At 44.8% G+C, this 20692-nt stretch overlaps 3 protein-coding genes across 3 annotated transcripts in view; 2 read left to right on the top strand and 1 right to left on the bottom strand.

The window, feature by feature from the left end:
• PolG1 (DNA polymerase gamma, catalytic subunit tam) overlaps positions 1-15469 on the top strand; it is a 39826-nt gene extending 24357 nt beyond the window's left edge. Inside the window, exons 10-18 of the mRNA XM_069506070.1 lie at positions 3065-3195; positions 4117-4289; positions 5226-5349; positions 6429-6609; positions 9921-10093; positions 11218-13201; positions 13419-13587; positions 14885-15001; positions 15263-15469. Of these exons, the coding sequence (XP_069362171.1) occupies positions 3065-3195; positions 4117-4289; positions 5226-5349; positions 6429-6609; positions 9921-10093; positions 11218-13201; positions 13419-13587; positions 14885-15001; positions 15263-15464 (3254 nt within the window). The 3' untranslated portion in view covers positions 15465-15469. The remainder of the gene's footprint in view (positions 1-3064; positions 3196-4116; positions 4290-5225; positions 5350-6428; positions 6610-9920; positions 10094-11217; positions 13202-13418; positions 13588-14884; positions 15002-15262) is intronic.
• A 391-nt stretch (positions 15470-15860) lies between these two features.
• LOC117992915 (probable RNA-binding protein EIF1AD) lies at positions 15861-18610 on the top strand. Its single transcript, XM_034980635.2, has 2 exons — positions 15861-16221; positions 16528-18610. Exons 1-2 carry the CDS (start codon positions 16099-16101, stop codon positions 16849-16851), a joined length of 447 nt encoding a protein of 148 aa, XP_034836526.1. The 5' UTR covers positions 15861-16098; the 3' UTR covers positions 16852-18610.
• On the bottom strand, positions 18486-20114 carry LOC117992913 (speckle-type POZ protein-like). The gene has a single exon (XM_034980633.2). The coding sequence runs from the start codon at positions 19980-19982 to the stop codon at positions 18960-18962; it is 1023 nt and encodes a 340-aa protein (XP_034836524.1). The 5' UTR covers positions 19983-20114; the 3' UTR covers positions 18486-18959.
• Between the last annotated feature and the right edge of the window lie 578 nt (positions 20115-20692).

The raw sequence follows: 20692 nt of genomic DNA on the forward strand, positions 1-20692 counted from the left end.
GCCTCTGCTCGCTTGCCACTGAGAAAGTGGAAGTCTAATGAGCCTCAGTTAGTTTCAGAGTCCACTGAGTCCACGCATGATTTAAATGTAGGGGGTAACGAGTCAAGCAAAACTTTAGGTTTAGGATGGCACCCTGAATCTGATGAGTTGCATTTTCCGATCGGTACTTCGATCACAGTAAAGGGAAGCTCAAAACGTGATGTGCTTTCTGTAATTTCACAGATATTCGATCCATTAGGTCTGGTCTCTCCGGTCGTTATTAAATTAAAAATTATATTGCAAAGCTTATGGTTACAAAACTTATCGTGGGATGACCCATTGACGCCGGAGATTCAAGAAGCTTGGTGGGAAGTAATTAAAAATCTGCATGTTTTGACAAATCTACAAGTACCACGTCGCGTATTAATAGATTTGTTCGTGCGAGTAGAGATTCATGCATTTTTCGATGCGTCGGAAAGGGCTTACGGGGCGTGTCTCTACGTCCGTAGCATTGATAGTAGTGGCAGAATCTTAGTGCGGTTATTACTTGCTAAGAGTAGGGTGGCACCCATTAAAGCCACAACTATCCCTAGGCTTGAGCTTTGTGGAGCTCAGGTTGCAGCGAAGCTGTATGAAAAAGTTACTAGCTCACTTAGAGTTAATGCAGCGTGTACTGTTTTTTGGACCGACTCCACTATTGTATTAGGTTGGCTTAAGATGTTGCCGAGTAAGCTACATACATTTGTTCGCAATCGCGTCGGCGATATTTTAGAAAAGACCGGTGATTGCGCATGGCGACACGTTCCTACTAAGCAAAACCCAGCGGATTATGTGTCACGTGGAGTCAGTGTTGACACTATTCAGTCTCTCGATATGTGGTGGTCAGGGCCAAGTTTTTTGAAGGAACCTAACAGTAATTGGCCTTCTTCGTCAGTACATTCCGATTCGCTACCTGAAACGCGTACTGAGTTGTCGTGTTTAGTTAAAACGGAAAATTCATCTGAGTTTATTAATTTTGACCGTTTTTCAAATTTTAGCAGGCTTAGACGTGCAATTGCGTATATGCTACGTTTTGTTGAAGAATGTAAAGGACGACGTGCTACAACCAATTTTCTCACTGAAACTGAATTAAATAATTCATTAAACGTCATTATTCGCACGTCTCAGAAAGAATCCTTCGCCGAGTATGATATTTTATTGCATAAGAAAAACTTGCCTGCGAAGAGTGCTTTATTAAAATTTAACGTGTTTCTAGATGAGAATAATTTAATGCGGGTTGGCGGTCGTATCAGCAACTCAGAATTTTCGTATGATAAAAAACATCCTTTAATTTTACAGTCCACTCATCGATTCACTCAACTATTATTTAAATACGAACATACGAAACTTATGCACGCTGGGCCACAATTATTGTTGGCTTCGATCAGAGAAGTTTACTGGCCAATCGGTGGCCGTAATTTGGCAAAGGCTACTTATCGTCGTTGCATTCGATGCACACGAATGAAAGGAAGTGTTGTCGCTCCTATTATGGGTGATTTGCCGCAGCGGCGACTTACTCCAGGTGGTTCCCCCTTTGAAACCGTTGGCGTTGACTATGCGGGTCCTATATCTTCCGCAAGTCGTCAAGGACGTGGTTGTCGTATTGTGAAAGTGTACATCGCCATTTTTATATGTTTCACTACCAAGGCTATTCATTTGGAATTGGTAGGTGACTTGACAAGTAATAGCTACATTCTAGCTCTACGTAGACTTGTGGCTCGTCGCGGAAAACCACGCCATCTATATTCTGACAACGGAACTTCATTTGTTGGAGCGTACAATGATCTAACCAAGTTTTTGCAACAAAATTCTGACTCACTGTCCAGTGAGCTTTCAAATGAAGGAATTAATTTTCACTTTATTCCGGCGTATTCTCCTCATTTCGGTGGTGTTTGGGAGGCGGGGGTAAAATCCACCAAATTTCATTTATTGCGAGTGCTAGGCAACAGTCATTTAACTTACGAAGAATTGTATACGACTTTAACACAAATTGAGGCAATTTTAAATTCGCGACCACTTACTCCTTTATCTTCGCATCCAGACGACTTGACCCCACTGACCCCTGGCCATTTTTTAATTGGGCGTCCGCTCACAGCTATTCCGACTGAAGATTACCAAGGACGCAAAGCGGACACACATGTGACCAGATACAAAAGAGTTGAGCAACTCCGGCAGCATTTCTGGGCGCGATGGAGCAAGGAGTACGTTTCTGAACTCCAGAAACGTACTAAATGGCAGACACCATACCATACATTGGAACTCAACTCGTTGGTCCTTCGAAAGGAGGAAAATCTACCTCCCTTAAAGTGGAAACTGGGAAGAATTGTGGCTCTTTTTCCTGGCCCCGATCAAGTTGCACGAGTGGCTGACGTAAAAAAGGCAAGCGGAACTGTGAGAAGATCGTTTTCCCGCATTTGCCCGTTACCAATTTGTGAAGTCAATCAAGGTGGTTGAAGGTGCAGCCTTCAACGCCCGGGGGCATGTTCAAGACAATCGCCTGCAAAAATTGTGCGAGCAATAGCGCAAGAACTTTATTGGCTATTTACTTTATAACAGGACATTCTCTTCGTATTATTGTTGGTTTGGTGTGACGTGTCCCGGAATTGTCTCCAGTTTTTAATTAATTAAATAAGTGTTTAAGTTCAGTTCCTGTATTTTACTGACCTCTAACAACCATTAAATACAGGGGTTGAATTTTCAAAAATCCTTTCTTAGCAGATGCCCAGGTCCTAATAGGATTTTTAGGAAGGATTTTTGAAAATTCAACTCTTAAGGAGGTAAAATAGGGGTTTGAAATTTGTGTCTAAAAGCTAGTGGTCAATTAAATCCTTTTACCAAAGGTTGCCTGTAACAGATCGCTGTAGCAACCAGCCGCCCTGGCACCTCTTTGTATAGTTTCTGCTGTATCTTGTATTGTTGTCCTGTAGGCTGTATATAAATGTGTGTGCCATAAAGAAATAAAACAAATATTGAATGTTCCATGTGGACACCTCCTGGAGCTGAGCAGTTATTTGCTTTCAGTTCGTTGTAATAACATTGTGTGTAGGTTGTTGTCACTTCCTGCGGCTGCCGCACAAGGACGGGCCGAAGTACAAGGTGGGCAACCCGCTGGCGAAGGACTTCCTCAACATGTTCAGCCAGAACGTGCTCTCGGCGCAGGGCAACGACGCTGAGAAGGTATGTGTTGCGAGCTGTTCGTAGGTTGTTGTCACTTGCTGCGGCTGCCGCACAAGGACGGGCCGAAGTACAAGGTGGGCAACCCGCTGGCGAAGGACTTCCTCAACATGTTCAGCCAGAACGTGCTCTCGGCGCAGGGCAACGACGCTGAGAAGGTATGTGTTGCGAGCTGTTCGTAGGTTGTTGTCACTTGCTGCGGCTGCCGCACAAGGACGGGCCGAAGTACAAGGTGGGCAACCCGCTGGCGAAGGACTTCCTCAACATGTTCAGCCAGAACGTGCTCTCGGCGCAGGGCAACGACGCTGAGAAGGTATGTGTTGCGAGCTGTTCGTAGGTTGTTGTCACTTGCTGCGGCTGCCGCACAAGGACGGGCCGAAGTACAAGGTGGGCAACCCGCTGGCGAAGGACTTCCTCAACATGTTCAGCCAGAACGTGCTCTCGGCGCAGGGCAACGACGCTGAGAAGGTATGTGTTGCGAGCTGTTCGTAGGTTGTTGTCACTTGCTGCGGCTGCCGCACAAGGACGGGCCGAAGTACAAGGTGGGCAACCCGCTGGCGAAGGACTTCCTCAACATGTTCAGCCAGAACGTGCTCTCGGCGCAGGGTTTACCGTCATGCGTTGTTGGCCTATAGGTATTTCTTCTAGAGAATATCTTACCAATAGATAGCGCCGTGTTCCTCCAGTCTATCGGGTTCAAATAACACCAAGTTCACCAATTAATTACGGATTCATTACAGTTACATAAAATAGAATAAATCGCTGTCTGTCTGTGTCTGTCGCTGATAATAAGTGTACATTCATAGTAGAGATATAAATGATGTTTCGATCGAAGTATACGTTCTATAGATGTCAGCTTTGGACGGGATGAGTTGGTTGGCTAGTGTTTGTATTGAATGTTGCTTATGAAGCAGTTTGGGCCAGGTGCTGTCGTTCGGGCGCATGATGTCGTACTGGCGCAACAACCGCGAGCGCGTCACGGGGCAGCAGGTGGTGTGGCTGCCGGAGCGGCTGCTGCCGGAGCGGCTGCGGCGCTCGGCGCGGCGCTACGGCGCCATCGTGCCGCAGGTGGTGGTGTGCGGGACGCTCACGAGGCGGTACCAGTCTTGACCATTACTAATGCTTTGTTTTGCGACTCGCTACGCAGAGCGAGCCACAGAGCAGTTCACAGAGTAGCCACATTTCCGTCTAATAGTTGTTAGCGCTCATTGTGGTCGTCATTTAGCACGGGATCAGAAGCGTTAGACTACTGTGTATTTTATACATAATATGTCGGAGAACAAGGGGATGGCCGACATCAGACGGTAGTAATTTCAATTACAATAATTGTAATACTCACTTATCACACGTGAAAACCACTAGCGTAACGTAACGTAGGTAAACCTAACCCTACCTAGCGACCGGCTCCACCATGTCCCCATACCGGTCCCAGACCAACCAGCTAACCTAACCCTACCTAGCGACCGGCTCCACCATGTCCCCATACCGGTCCCAGACCAACCAGCTAACCTAGCACACCACAACTAATTCAATTAACATCAACTACAACAATCACGTTTGTCTAATACAAATTGGAACGATACAAGAAGGACTTACCGATACACAGCTAGTGAACACGCACTACACAGTCACAAACACATTCACAACACCTTTCACAACCTAGTACTATAACCTCAACGTCTTAAACCACATTAGGTCACAACAACAATTATAATAACCTACAGTACGACACACATAGTGTCTACGGAGAAGTGCCCTCGGCAAGAGCCACACGAATAACGTCCCGTGACACACTGCGCATCTCATTTTATAATCTCACAATGACGGTGGGGACGATGACGCGATGTTCAATGAGCAAAGTCTTTACAATTAAATGGCGGCGAGCCCACACATATTACATATGTACAGTTTGGGCACTGGCAGCAAGTGTGCTGTGGCCTAGCGGTCGAACACTGCCGGGGCTATTTAGACATGCCCTCTGTTATCTAGATCCTTGAGCCAACGTAAATGTGGGAATCCGTCCTATGACGTAGAGCGTCGGAGCCGACGTGGATGACGGCGAGCAACGCGCACGCCGAGCGCGTCGGCTCGGAGCTGCGCGCGATGGTGCAGGCGCCGCCCGGGTACAAGTTTGTGGGTGCCGACGTCGACTCACAGGTATTTACCTACACTTTATAGGGCTCCATATCACCAGAGAAAAAAGGAACCCTTATAAGATTACTCCGTGGCCTGTCTGTCGTGTCTGTCAAGATCCGTCAAAGTAGTCAAAATTTGGTAGCAATGTTTTGATACACAAGGAAAAAACCCGCAAACCGTGTGGTTGTATACCACAGTGCACAGTGCAGTAGTGCAGTGCAGTGCAGTGGTGGTGCAGGGGTGCAAACCGTGTGGTTGTATACCACAGTGCACAGTGCAGTAGTGCAGTGCAGTGGTGGTGCAGGGGTGCAAACCTTTAGATGCCTTGCGGTGCGATAGTACTTTGTGACGAGTTCCTTCTGCAGGGAAGGCAGGATTCTCCGCATCAGTACTACATAGATTCAATAGCGCTTTATCGAAACATTTATTTGACAGAAAAATGTAATCTATTTATCATCGTTTGCCATTGTTTACGGAGAAAACCACATGTCCTAAAAACTTTCTCTCTGTAAGTTTTCTACCGACTTAAACTTCCTTGGTAACCATCCTCAATTCATTTGAAAAGTTCAGGATACTACTCAACCTACTTACTCATAAGATGATACTTACTCAGTTGAACACATCACCAGTCAATTTTCATAAGGTTCTTTCAAAGTTCTCGGTTCATTACACACGTTTGAAAAACTAGCCAAATATTAGCTTAATAAGTTGGATATAAATCCACATTAATATTGCAAATGCGGAAGTATGTTTGTCTGTCATTGTCCGGAGATTTGTTTGTTGCTGGTTTTTTTTACGAAAACTAAGTTTTCACAGAATTTTTAAAAAGCTCAAAAGCACGTGAAGGACATCGGCAAGGCAGGCATAGCAAATGGTCCATAACATAACACAGCGCAAACCGTGAGCGTTGGCATCCTGACGGTCGACATCCAATCTACTCGCACGTAACATTTCTGGTTCGAACCGCTAAGGCTTGGAACGCCCTGCTGGCCTCCAGGTTTCCTGTCACGTCTAACCTAAATACCTTCCAGGCAAGAGTGAATAGGCAAGCGTGCTCCGAATTAGAAATTGTCAAGCGAAAACGTATCCTGCAACCTCAGGAGCTGTGGATAGCGGCGCTGTTGGGGGACAGCGGTGTGGGGCTGTGCGGGGGCAGCGCGTTCGGCTGGGCAGTGCTGGCCGGGGACAAGCGGCGCGGCACCGACCTGCACTCGCTCACCGCCAGAGCCGCAGACATCCACCGCGACCACGCCAAGGTCATCAACTACGCCAGGATATACGGTGAGTGTGAGGTGCTGCCCATATATACACGCATGTCAAAAAATCCCCAAAAAGATGAAGATTACCTCATTAATTTAGTAAAATATTTATTAGCTAAATCACCAGTTTAACTGAGACGGTTCCTGAAATCGTAACATACCTACGAGGGTGGCAATTTTTCATGTGCTACACCAGAAAACTCGCTCCGTCGTTCCTGCATTCAGCTTTATCTACTCTAACTTCGTTCCCCTTCACTCCGTTCAGACTCAGGACCAGCATTCAGGGGTTCCGTCAGCTTCTGGCTTCGCGGGACTGTAAGGACAGACTTCATTTTGGATTATGTACAATGGCTATTATTATTGGTGGTGCTGGCTTGATTTCGAGGGTTGATTGGGATAATCTACCAATACTTACATTAAATGGTGTTGTTATACCTTATAGTGCTACTGTGAAAAATCTCGATGTCTACTTGGACACTACTCTCTCGTGGTCTCATCAATTAAAGGAACTCAGTAGAAAGACCTTTGCTGCCATGGGTTCTCTCAGGCGCCTACGTTCTTTGCTTCCCATTCCTACTAAGATTATGTTAGCTCAATCTTTACTGTTCTCTATTCTCGATTATGCAGACGCAAGCTACATTGATTTAACCGAGGACCAACTTAATAAACTTGAGCGAATTCAAAACCTTGCTATTAGGTTTATATTTGGCTTGCGCAAATATGACCATGTCTCCGAATTTCGTTCAAAGCTCAAATGGTTACCCATTCGCTTTCGCCGGAATCTGCACATTGTTTCTCTTCTGTACTGTGTATTGTTCAATCCAATGACTCCAAGTTATTTAAAAGAAAATTTCAAATTTCTAGGCCATGACAGACCAGATAGAGTTTTACGATCAGCGGGAAAACTCATTCTAGCGCCACCTACACATCGGACAAAATACTTTAAGAATTCCTTCACGGTCACTGCTATCTGTTTATGGAACGAGCTTCCCTCGCAAATCCATCGTGCTGAATCCCTTAACTAATTTAAAATTGACGTCAAAGATCATTACCTATCTCTTTGCTATCATCAGTAACGGCATAGTTTATTATTTAAATCTATATGTGTATATATATCTATGTAGTCTTATGTATGTCTATTATACTTTATTTGTATGTATTAGTGTATTAACAATATGTATTTTATATTCTTATTATATGGTTTAGTTTATTTAGCTATTGGTATTTAGGTTTATTTTACACCACTTCCCATTGTCCATTTGTTCGTTTTTTCCCTAGCGTGAAGGTTGTCTGGAAGAGATCGCTATTTAGCGATAAGACCACGGAACAGAAAGAACAGTGGAAGTGCAATTCACCAAAATGACTATAGGAACCGCTGTCGCCAAACTCATACAAATATACCGATAGTCATATATTGCACTACAAACAAACAAATCATTTGATTTGTCGTTTAAGTTTAGTCAAAACTAGCCTACGTCACAGATTTGGAAACAAACCCTGACGTTCTAGAAATAAGATTTATTTTGCTTTAGCGGAAGAACGTATTTACGAGCTATAGTCACACTCACGTCACACTAGATTCAATTGTCCAATTAATTCCGCTACTTGACCATAGATGGCGGTATTCTAAGTAGTAGCAATTATAAACTTAATTACTTGAATCATATGGTTGACATTTGCGTGATCGGTCGATTTTTTTTCCTACTCTGCTAAGGCCGCACCACGTAGCTCAATGAATTACCTATCGATATCGATAGATACTCGTTATTTTGTTCATTCGCAAAAATAAAATTAAAAAAGGTAATTATAAAATTGAATAAAAGTGCTGGTATGTATGCACGCCTTTTACAAGTATGCACAATAAATACTGCAACGTATGAAAATAGATAAATTTTATTTATTGCCCTTGAAATAAAACATATTTGTTAAGAAACTGGCGTTTCGAAAGTCTTATTTTTAATTTTAATAAATGGTGTATGCGAACATTTATGTATATATTTTTCGACTATTGCCTTCATCAAATCGGTAACGTGATTAGACGCAGGAATCTCCGAATCACTTGTCTTTTTTGCAGAACCTGGAGTGACCACATTTATCATTTTGTCAAGGCTGAAACCAAAATTAAATTTTGAGAATAAATCCGTACTAATATTATAAATGCGAAAGTGTGTCCGTCTGTCTGTCTGTCTGCTAGCTTTTCACGGCTCAACCGTTCAACCATTTTTGATGAAATTTGGTACAGAGATAGCTTGCATCCCGGGAAAGGACATAGGCTACTTTTTATCCCGGAAAGTTGAAAAGTTCCCACAGGATTTTTAAAAACCTAAATCCACGCGGACGAAGTCGCGGGCATCATCTAGTACCTATATAAAAATGAATAGGAGAAAAATTAATTAGTGTGTTTATGAATTAAATTTGATATTTAGTCAGTCAATCTTCATACAAAAATATAACTAAGAGGTGTGTTGTTTTGTATTATAGTATCAAGTATTTTCAATACTTACTGAAAGTAATAAAATTAAACAAGGTTATTTGATTAAAAAACTTAACGATTTTCATTGATGGAAGCGCAGTAGGTTTCGTATATCTATATCCTTTATTTGATATTATAAAATCGACTTCTAAAAAAATGTTCAGAGCATATCATGCTTGATTTGGTTGGCATCCAATTAACTCTACCCGTTGCATCTATCCATTTCTCTTTGATGCTTGCATCTTTGGGAACCTAAAAATATTTTAAATGAAGGTTAGAGGAACTACTGATGTCTATTTAGTGATCAATGCAACGTCTCACTCATTAATACATTATAATTATTGCGTTACTATTTATTTATATCCTTGTATCGATATCAATCGATAAATTCAATATTCTACTTGGCCACATCACTATTTGAGTAGCGAACACGGAGCGAAGTACTTTGGGAATAGAATCAATCCAAAATAAACTTTATCTTAATTGTTTAAGGTTGATTTTGACTAACCATTCTATTAAATATTAGTAAATTGAAATAAATTAAGATTTATTAGAAAACAATGAAAATCGTACTTACCGATAATACGAAACACCTCCATTTTTAAGATTTTATCTCCTACTATCATTTTTACACTACAAAACGGCAGTACGGCATTGCTAGGGCAATATGAATTTGTCGCGAGACTACCAACTCCACGCGATGTTAGAACGCGACTGGGATCAGTTAAGCGTAACTACGCTTAATTGTGGCACGCGTGCCACGCTACTTAGCACTTCCAATACACCAAAACATCTTAGCCAATCCAAAATACCTTATATTGTAGACATTTTTTGTCAAAATCCACTAAAACCAACAACAGGTGCCGGTCAGAACTTTGCCGAGCGTCTGCTGAAGCAGTTCAACCCCACCATGACCATATCCGAGGCCAAGAGCAAAGCCGCCAAGATGTTCAGCACGACCAAGGGACGGCGAGTCTATCGCCTCAAGACCAAGTACATGGAAGGGTTCATGGATGAGGAGTCGGGAGAGCAGGTTAGTTTCGGTAGTTTCTCTTTGCAGATACTAGAAATTGATGATCAGCATACAATAGAAGACTCATTGGTGACGAAGCGCTGGTCCATTCTAAGCTACAAAGTCTGGGACATCGGCGCAAACTTCTTATTCTACAAGATATATTTCGGAGAACCCCCCACCTCCCATGGCCCCACCAACCTCGCGGTTATGTGGGCCGAAACGGAGGGCGCCCGTTCGGTACTTGCTCGGTGGCTCTTTCCCGGGGCGCCTTCTTGACTCCCTACTAATTTCTTTCCTGTCCTTGTCCTGGACAGGAAAGAAAGAATTTGTAGGGAGTCAAGAAGGCGCCCCGGGAAAGAGCCACCGAGCAAGTACCGAACGGGCGCCCTCCCGCGTTTCGGCCCATATAACCGCGAGGTTGGTGGGGCCATGGGAGGTGGTGGGTTGTCCTTGTCCCTAATTGGTCTTTCTCCCCTTTCTGGGGCAGACGTACACAACACGCAGATCCCCGCGGTCCGGATCCTTCCTCAAGCACCCACTGGTCCACGATCACGGTCCGAGCTGTTCCGCCTCTTATGCCAGTGATGTGCGAACTCCCGTAGCTTGCCGAAGTTTTCCGCCGAAGCAACGAGGTCCTGGTAATAAACCGGACCCTCGTCCTCGCGAACAATCCCGTCCAGCAGGGCGCACCGGAGGTCCTCGTACAGCGCACACTCCCACAAGACGTGGTGGAGGTCCTCCTCCGCCAGTCCGCACTAGCATGCACCACTCTCCACGAGGCACATGTCATGCAGGCGCTTGTTGAAGCATCCATGGCCTGTCAGGATCTGCGAGGTCTCATAGTCCGGTGCGACCCAGGTCGCCCTGAGTTGATATATTTCGGAGAGAGTGCTCAAGAAGTTTTGACCTGGTTTCTCCTTCACCTTTTTACTATCGTACCCAGAGGTGTAAGGGGCAATGAGAGCCACGGCCTCGGGGCGGTAAATGGCCCCTCGCATTCAGCTTTGGAAGTTTTTCTCCTCGCTCCCCTCAAAATCACCCAAGCCCATTCCAATAAAAAAGCACTCTGCTGGCGCTTCGTTTTTTTAGAATAACTTTGAAGCGTGGACATTTGGACAATAATGTATTGTCGGTCAATACAGCCTCTGGAGATGTCCGGCTACCAAGCGACGCGGCTCGCCAAGCTCAGCGGGAAGCGGTTGGAGGACATGTTCGAGCGCGGCGCGTGGCTCGGGGGGACGGAGTCGCACATGTTCAACAAACTGGAGGAGATCGCAGGTAGGTCGAGTTATGTTTGTCGGTCAATACAGCCTCTGGCGATGTCCGGCTACCAAGCGACGCGGCTCGCCAAGCTCAGCGGGAAGCGGTTGGAGGACATGTTCGAGCGCGGCGCGTGGCTCGGGGGGACGGAGTCGCACATGTTCAACAAACTGGAGGAGATCGCAGGTAGGTCGAGTTATGTTTGTCGGTCAATACAGCCTCTGGCGATGTCCGGCTACCAAGCGACGCGGCTCGCCAAGCTCAGCGGGAAGCGGTTGGAGGACATGTTCGAGCGCGGCGCGTGGCTCGGGGGGACGGAGTCGCACATGTTCAACAAACTGGAGGAGATCGCAGGTAGGTCGAGTTATGTTTGTCGGTCAATACAGCCTCTGGCGATGTCCGGCTACCAAGCGACGCGGCTCGCCAAGCTCAGCGGGAAGCGGTTGGAGGACATGTTCGAGCGCGGCGCGTGGCTCGGGGGGACGGAGTCGCACATGTTCAACAAACTGGAGGAGATCGCAGGTAGGTCGAGTTATGTTTGTCGGTCAATACAGCCTCTGGAGATGTCCGGCTACCAAGCGACGCGGCTCGCCAAGCTCAGCGGGAAGCGGTTGGAGGACATGTTCGAGCGCGGCGCGTGGCTCGGGGGGACGGAGTCGCACATGTTCAACAAACTGGAGGAGATCGCAGGTAGGTCGAGTTATGTTTGTCGGTCAATACAGCCTCTGGCGATGTCCGGCTACCAAGCGACGCGGCTCGCCAAGCTCAGCGGGAAGCGGTTGGAGGACATGTTCGAGCGCGGCGCGTGGCTCGGGGGGACGGAGTCGCACATGTTCAACAAACTGGAGGAGATCGCAGGTAGGTCGAGTTATGTTTGTCGGTCAATACAGCCTCTGGAGATGTCCGGCTACCAAGCGACGCGGCTCGCCAAGCTCAGCGGGAAGCGGTTGGAGGACATGTTCGAGCGCGGCGCGTGGCTCGGGGGGACGGAGTCGCACATGTTCAACAAACTGGAGGAGATCGCAGGTAGGTCGAGTTATGTTTGTCGGTCAATACAGCCTCTGGAGATGTCCGGCTACCAAGCGACGCGGCTCGCCAAGCTCAGCGGGAAGCGGTTGGAGGACATGTTCGAGCGCGGCGCGTGGCTCGGGGGGACGGAGTCGCACATGTTCAACAAACTGGAGGAGATCGCAGGTAGGTCGAGTTATGTTTGTCGGTCAATACAGCCTCTGGCGATGTCCGGCTACCAAGCGACGCGGCTCGCCAAGCTCAGCGGGAAGCGGTTGGAGGACATGTTCGAGCGCGGCGCGTGGCTCGGGGGGACGGAGTCGCACATGTTCAACAAACTGGAGGAGATCGCAGGTAGGTCGAGTTATGTTTGTCGGTCAATACAGCCTCTGGCGATGTCCGGCTACCAAGCGACGCGGCTCGCCAAGCTCAGCGGGAAGCGGTTGGAGGACATGTTCGAGCGCGGCGCGTGGCTCGGGGGGACGGAGTCGCACATGTTCAACAAACTGGAGGAGATCGCAGGTAGGTCGAGTTATGTTTGTCGGTCAATACAGCCTCTGGCGATGTCCGGCTACCAAGCGACGCGGCTCGCCAAGCTCAGCGGGAAGCGGTTGGAGGACATGTTCGAGCGCGGCGCGTGGCTCGGGGGGACGGAGTCGCACATGTTCAACAAACTGGAGGAGATCGCAGGTAGGTCGAGTTATGTTTGTCGGTCAATACAGCCTCTGGCGATGTCCGGCTACCAAGCGACGCGGCTCGCCAAGCTCAGCGGGAAGCGGTTGGAGGACATGTTCGAGCGCGGCGCGTGGCTCGGGGGGACGGAGTCGCACATGTTCAACAAACTGGAGGAGATCGCAGGTAGGTCGAGTTATGTTCCAGCACTCTTGAAATGGTATACACAGTGTTGAAATGTTGCGTCAGCGATATGCAAATTTTTGACTATGGAATAATATTCTTAATTACTGAGAAATAAAGTTTAAATTTAATCGCAGCAAAATCAAAAAGAGTGAAAGTTCCGGTAAGAAGTTGTAAAAAAATTTCATAAAAATTGAACTTTATTTTTGTGTCCTTTAAGATTCGGAATTGCCCGCGACGGCGTTTCTGTCGGGTCGGTTGTCGCGCGCGCTGGAGCGGGCGGGCGGGCGCTGGGGCGGCACGAGACTCAACTGGGCCGTGCAGAGCGCCGCCGCCGACTTCCTGCACCTCATGCTCGTCAGTATGGCCGAGCTCGCTCCGACTGCGAGGTATGCCGCCGTCGAACATATTAGGAAGTATCTGTCGGGTCGGTTGTCGCGCGCGCTGGAGCGGGCGGGCGGGCGCTGGGGCGGCACGAGACTCAACTGGGCCGTGCAGAGCGCCGCCGCCGACTTCCTGCACCTCATGCTCGTCAGTATGGCCGAGCTCGCTCCGACTGCGAGGTATGCCGCCGTCGAACATATTAGGAAGTATCTGTCGGGTCGGTTGTCGCGCGCGCTGGAGCGGGCGGGCGGGCGCTGGGGCGGCACGAGACTCAACTGGGCCGTGCAGAGCGCCGCCGCGGACTTCCTGCACCTCATGCTCGTCAGTATGGCCGAGCTCGCTCCGACTGCGAGGTATGCCGCCGTCGAACATATTAGGAAGTATCTGTCGGGTCGGTTGTCGCGCGCGCTGGAGCGGGCGGGCGGGCGCTGGGGCGGCACGAGACTCAACTGGGCCGTGCAGAGCGCCGCCGTGGACTTCCTGCACCTCATGCTCGTGAGTATGGCCGAGCTCGCTCCGACTGCGAGGTATGCCGCCGTCGAACATATTAGGAAGTATCTGTCGGGTCGGTTGTCGCGCGCGCTGGAGCGGGCGGGCGGGCGCTGGGGCGGCACGAGACTCAACTGGGCCGTGCAGAGCGCCGCCGCGGACTTCCTGCACCTCATGCTCGTCAGTATGGCCGAGCTCGCTCCGACTGCGAGGTATGCCGCCGTCGAACATATTAGGAAGTATCTGTCGGGTCGGTTGTCGCGCGCGCTGGAGCGGGCGGGCGGGCGCTGGGGCGGCACGAGACTCAACTGGGCCGTGCAGAGCGCCGCCGCGGACTTCCTGCACCTCATGCTCGTCAGTATGGCCGAGCTCGCTCCGACTGCGAGGTATGCCGCCGTCGAACATATTAGGAAGTGTCTAGACGGCCACAAGTGGTCGTTTGATAGTAAAAAATAATAGCTACCGGTTTTTAATTGGCTTTTGAAATCTGTTCCATAACGCAAACTACTAAAATTCAATTTTTAATGGAATAACTTGTGGCAGTATAGTTATTGTTTTAATCAAACGAACGTTTTCAGCTTTCTAGAGACACTTCCAAAGGGTTTTAATTTAAAAACTTGCCAAGTACTTATACCATTTACTAATTACTAAGTGCTGAAATATTTTACAATTATGTATTGAACTCCCTTCCTCTTCGCAACAAATTGTGTTCTTCAAAAGTACGCGCTTGAATCGAACTCGTTAATATTTACCTTGAATTTTGTACAGATGCCGAAAAATGTAGCCCGTTTTGTATGATTTGTTATTTTTCAGATTTTGCCTGAGCTTCCACGACGAAGTGCGGTACTTGGTGGCCGAGCGCCACAGCTATCGCACGGCGCTCGCCCTGCAGCTCACCAACCTCTTCACGAGAGCTTTCTGTTCACAAAGGTACCATGTTTAAATCACGTAAAAATGTAAAATCGATCAAGTGCGAGTTGGACTTGTACACTAAGGGTTCCGTACCTTCGCGTCGTATAAGAATATACTTTTTTTCTAATTTACGTGACGGCCATTTTGAATATTTTACTAATTGTTGTTAAAGCGGCAATAGAAATACAGTCTGTGAAAATTTCAACTCAATAAATAATAAAAATGCCGACACGCCAATTAAAAAAAAAACCCCGATCCGAATTTAATTTTGAATCGTAGGGTGGGTATACACGATCTGCCGATGTCGGTGGCGTTCTTCTCGTCGGTGGAGGTGGACCAGGTGCTGCGCAAGGAGGCCGCGCTGAGCTGCGCCACGCCCTCCAACCCGCACGGCCTGGACAAGGGCTACGGGATACCCAGCGGGGAGTCCTTGACGATATTTGATGTGCTGGACAAATGTGCTGCGAATAAATCATGTTAAGACTATCTGATGGCATTTTAATGAAAACTATTGCCCGTTACTTCATTCGCGGTGTATAATATTATGTAACTTATAGCTTATACTACTTCGGATAAAGTAGCTTTCTAATAGTGAAAGAATTATTAAAATCGGTTCTGCAGATTTAGATTTTGTCGATTTTAAACATACCAACAAATCTTTCGTCTATGTTATAATTTATGGTACCTACAAAAATCTGTTATTAAAATAAGCTTGTAAAAAAACCCCGAATGGGTGTGGAACATGGAAAGTGGTTCGTATCCGGGGTACTTTGCCAGTAAGCCAGTTCAAAATGAGAATCTAGAGCAAAAAAATCCGAAAACTTACCTTTTATCTATGGCTCTACCCAGACCCAGACAATGCAGACATATCTGTGCCCAGACCATCGACATAGGAATACACCACGAAGTAGTACTTAGAAATTCTTTGGCCCAGACTATATCTGCGAATTGCGATTGACATTTCATTTATTTTGACAGCAATTGTGTTTGAGGTTATGTTATGAGAATTCTCATTCATCACATTTTCTTGAAAAATATTGGTTTGTGGTACATTATTCAACGATATATTAGTACTTGTGATTATGCATATTATGTTTTGAATTATTTTAACAAAAATGTCAAAAGTTACAAAGAGAAAACATGTAATGAATGAAGCATATTGGGACGACTACGAAATGCCGAAAGAAAATCAAAGTATTGTTAAAGTCTTGAGGAGTAGAGGGAATAATCTTCATGAGGTAAACATGGCTGACTATATTTTAGCACTCGTATCCAACCATTTCATTATCGTAAACCATTATAAAAAGATGTTTATAAGGTAGCGTTAACGCTATTAACCTACCATGTTTTAGCGGTTCCATCTGTATTTTTGCAATTGTTTGCAGCTGAGTAGCTAATATGTAAACTGTTTTTTGCATTCGATAATCGAGATATGTGAAAAAAACGATGCTATCGAGCTATGTGATATTACTTTTCAGAGATTTTCAATTTTCCATCATAGCTGTTATTAAACTACCTTAAAGTTATTTTACAATTGGTCACAGATCACAACGCCAAGCGGAAAGGAATATCTAGTATCAATGCCAACAAAATTTCGCAAAAACATATGGGTGAAACGTGGTGACTACATCTTAGTGGAACCAATTGAAGAGGGTGACAAGGTTAAAGCAGAAATAGTCAAAATAATGAATAAGGACTCAATAAAGTTCTATAAAGAGAATAACATATGGCCTAAAGAGTTTGATGACAGCAAAAAAGACATTGATGAAAATAATGATGATTTGTTTGTGAACACTAACAGGGCTCATATGACAACATACCACAGTGCCACGGACTCCAGTGATAGTGACAGTGATGATAATAAATAATACATAATGTTTATCCTATTTCTACTGTTTGTGATAATGACCATGTTTTGTACTTAAGAAGGGCAAGGGAGCCGCTGCATTCAGGCAGCGCAAGACCGTGGCGCGTGGAAGTCCCTACAAGAGACCTACGTCCAGCCGTGGACGTCTATCGGTTGATGATGATGATGAAAGGCAAGTAAGCAATCTCAGGCCAATGGTGCCAATTCAGCACCTTTAACAATGTTATTTAAATCGAAAGACTTAGTTTTACTCTACATGTGCAAAATGTGGTTACAGTTGTCAGCTAGGTCTGAAATATGATTGAAAAAATAAAGTAGGAGAAAGAGAATGAGTGCTCAGTTTCCAAAGACACTTTTTGAAGTGTCAGCGTATGAACAGTTCTGTGCCTTCAGCACCAAACATTGGCATTATATGATAATCACACTACATTCCTTCACTCCTGGCCAAAATACTGTGGTGTAAGAGTACAACAAATAAAACAAATAGTAATGATTGCCTATATTGCAATAAGCAGAAGTTTAGTGCCTGGTGTAAGAGTACCACAAATGAAACAAATAGTAATGATTGCCTATATTGCAATAAGCAGAAGTTTAGTGCCTGGTGTAAGAGTACCACAAATGAAACAAATAGTAATGATTGCCTATATTGCAATAAGCAGAAGTTTAGTGCCTGGTGTAAGAGTACCACAAATGAAACAAATAGTAATGATTGCCTATATTGCAATAAGCAGAAGTTTAGTGCCTGGTGTAAGAGTACCACAAATGAAACAAATAGTAATGATTGCCTATATTGCAATAAGCAGAAGTTTAGTGCCTGGTGTAAGAGTACCACAAATGAAACAAATAGTAATGATTGCCTATATTGCAATAAGCAGAAGTTTAGTGCCTGGTGTAAGAGTACCACAAATGAAACAAATAGTAATGATTGCCTATATTGCAATAAGCAGAAGTTTAGTGCCTGGTGTAAGAGTACCACAAATGAAACAAATAGTAATGATTGCCTATATTGCAATAAGCAGAAGTTTAGTGCCTGGTGTAAGAGTACCACAAATGAAACAAATAGTAATGATTGCCTATATTGCAATAAGCAGAAGTTTAGTGCCTGGTGTAAGAGTACCACAAATGAAACAAATAGTAATGATTGCCTATATTGCAATAAGCAGAAGTTTAGTGCCTGGTGTAAGAGTACCACAAATGAAACAAATAGTAATGATTGCCTATATTGCAATAAGCAGAAGTTTAGTGCCTGGGGCTGTATTTTATCTAAATTGACATAACTTAAAACATGCTTAAGCTCATTTTACACTACAGGATATAAATTATATTATATCCCATAGTGTGAACTGAGCTTAATTCAAATCAAAAATATTTGTTATTCAATTAAATTTACAAGTACTTTTGAATCATCAATTAATGCATCTACCACTGATTCGAATTGCCTATTGTTAGTATTTGTGGTTGTAAAAAGTTTTCCATACATAATAATTATATAAATTAGCCAAATGTGGAAGATCAATAAAATGTTTAACATCAGACAAGAACACATGTAGTACAGAGTATTTTGTCTAATGCCAATTGTAAATTTGTAATTACGTACAGCAGAATAAAAAATATCAATGACAATTACCTTAAAAATTATTTGTCAATGTAACTTCTACTTTATTTTATCCATACCTAATATTAACAAATTCTACATAAAATAACATACTAAAAATTAAATAAATAAAACAATTTTTTCAATAAATTACATTTTAAATGTTTACATTTATTTCATTTCTTACTAATTTTAAGAAACATAATACTAATTCGTCAGAGATATTCATAACTTCAATGAAGATGGGTTCTGTATGTCAATTAAAAATAATGTGGAATGACAATATAAAATAATTCTTTAATCATATTAAAGGCCTTTACTCGACTCATATAATTTTTTTGCTGTCTACTGTCACACCAAAAGTATGGTTTAGTGGTAAACCTGTGATAATCCTGTGATACCAATTTTAGCACATAAATTACTTCATGTCCACAGGAAAGTCACTTGGACCTCCTATACTATATTTTGCATAACAATGTGCCAGTGAGTTCCGGCTGGAGAGAGTAAATGATATGCTATTTGATGTCAGCTTCAATATCATCAGTCATGATGTATTCATAGATTGTTTTGATGAGCTCCACAGACTTGACTTTGGCCCACCCCTCCGTTTTGGTTATCAGCTTGGCTTGGCCGTCCTTGATGAATTCCAGAGTCAATTGTTTTAGAATCTTGGCCGAGTGTAAGTCGGCTAGCTGCAGAGTCTCTATGGCGTTTTCCACCGTCAGTCTTTTGTGCAAGGCTTCCTCGCATAAACTTTTCAGTCTACTCAACTGGTAGTAATCCGCAGCAGCCAATAGTCTCTCGGGAATCTCATCCACTCTCGGAGCTTTGTCACTATAGATGAAAGTCAATACTTCGATGAGAACATCAGCCTCGAGGGGGGATTCCACTACATTGGTCTGGCATTCGATAGTGTTGTGCTCGAAGTGAGCTTTCAGTACGACACTACGACTAGCTAATACAGCCTTGTGTACTTTGTACTCGTTTCCTTCCGCAGATTTCATAGTCACATCAGAAAACAACCCATTGCTGAGTAGGTTCTCGAAGTCGTGGCTCAGCTGGGCCTCGGGAATGTTCGCGCGGTCCACTTTGATGTCGTTCGTGACCATAAACTGAAACTTGAGCCGCAAGCTGCCGTCGCTCAGAAGGAACGTGTCGCGCCCGTCGTAGCTGGCTATGTCGCGTTTAAACAACGTAGCCAAGTACTGCCATTTGTTTCCTTGTACTGTGTGATACTCTTTTATGACTATGGACCGCTCTTCGAAACGTTTTAGACATATTGTGAGTATTGATTTCAGGAACACGGGATTCGGCGACAAGTAATACATCTCGATAATATCGTTGTCTCGGCCCAAGAACTGCATCTTTAACTGAAACCTGGAGTCGATCATCTCCGCGGTAGCATCTTTAGGCTTTTCCGTCCGAAACTCCCTCGTAGATTTGTTTTCGAGTAGATTGATGAAGTTGGGCACGGTCCATATCAATGTGTTGATCTTCGTTTGGCCTTCAGTACGGGTCGTGTAGTTCATGTTAGACATGGTTTTTTTTAAATATTAGTAATTAGAATATTGTTTCATCGAGTAAAGATTTCACGTTCTAATTAATTATTAATTTATTAAGTAGGTACCTACCTACCTAATAAGTAATTTTTTTTTGACAACAAACTGAATAAACGATTCTAATAATCTGTGGTCTGTACCACAGATCACGGTCTGCACTGTACCACAGAACACTATTACCCTAGGCGGGTCTGTACTCTGTGGAAAAAAGCAGAAAAACAAACAATGAAATCATCACAGACCAATAACATAGGATCTGCATAGGATAGAAACCATCAACTTCCAAATTCTTTGAGAAACATACATACATACGTCATACATATACATAGGTGGTACCATAGGGGTGCAACTCCAGAACATTAAAAAATCGCAAATTGAAATTCGCTTGTGGTGCCATCTAAGCGCGAGTACGGCTAAACAAATAGATAACAGTTAATAAAAGACGTAAATAGATGGCGGGCACATTGTTGTAATTTTAAATTACAAACATTTGGACAGCCACAGTCACCGTCAGTGGTGCCAGATTAGGCGAATTACCGCCATTTAGGCTACCTCGGCGGGCCAATCGGCGCCCAAAAATCCCGATTGGCTACCAGTAACCATTTAGGCTACCAGTAGGGCGATTGTCTAAAACCGGTATCAATCATTATTACAATCTCAATTGTTCTGATTGGCTGAATTTGTGCAAT

Source organism: Maniola hyperantus, chromosome 22 (assembly GCF_902806685.2).
Source record: "Maniola hyperantus chromosome 22, iAphHyp1.2, whole genome shotgun sequence".
Lineage (NCBI taxonomy): Eukaryota > Metazoa > Arthropoda > Insecta > Lepidoptera > Nymphalidae > Maniola > Maniola hyperantus.

Bases quoted from the DNA above. Each gene is read 5' to 3' on its own strand.
- LOC117992915 (XM_034980635.2), top strand. From the start codon at position 16,099: ATGTCAAAAGTTACAAAGAGAAAACATGTAATGAATGAAGCATATTGG. The intron at 16,222-16,527 runs GTAAACATGGCT...AATTGGTCACAG, and splicing joins GAGGGAATAATCTTCATGAG to ATCACAACGCCAAGCGGAAA.
- LOC117992913 (XM_034980633.2), bottom strand. From the start codon at position 19,982: ATGTCTAACATGAACTACACGACCCGTACTGAAGGCCAAACGAAGATC.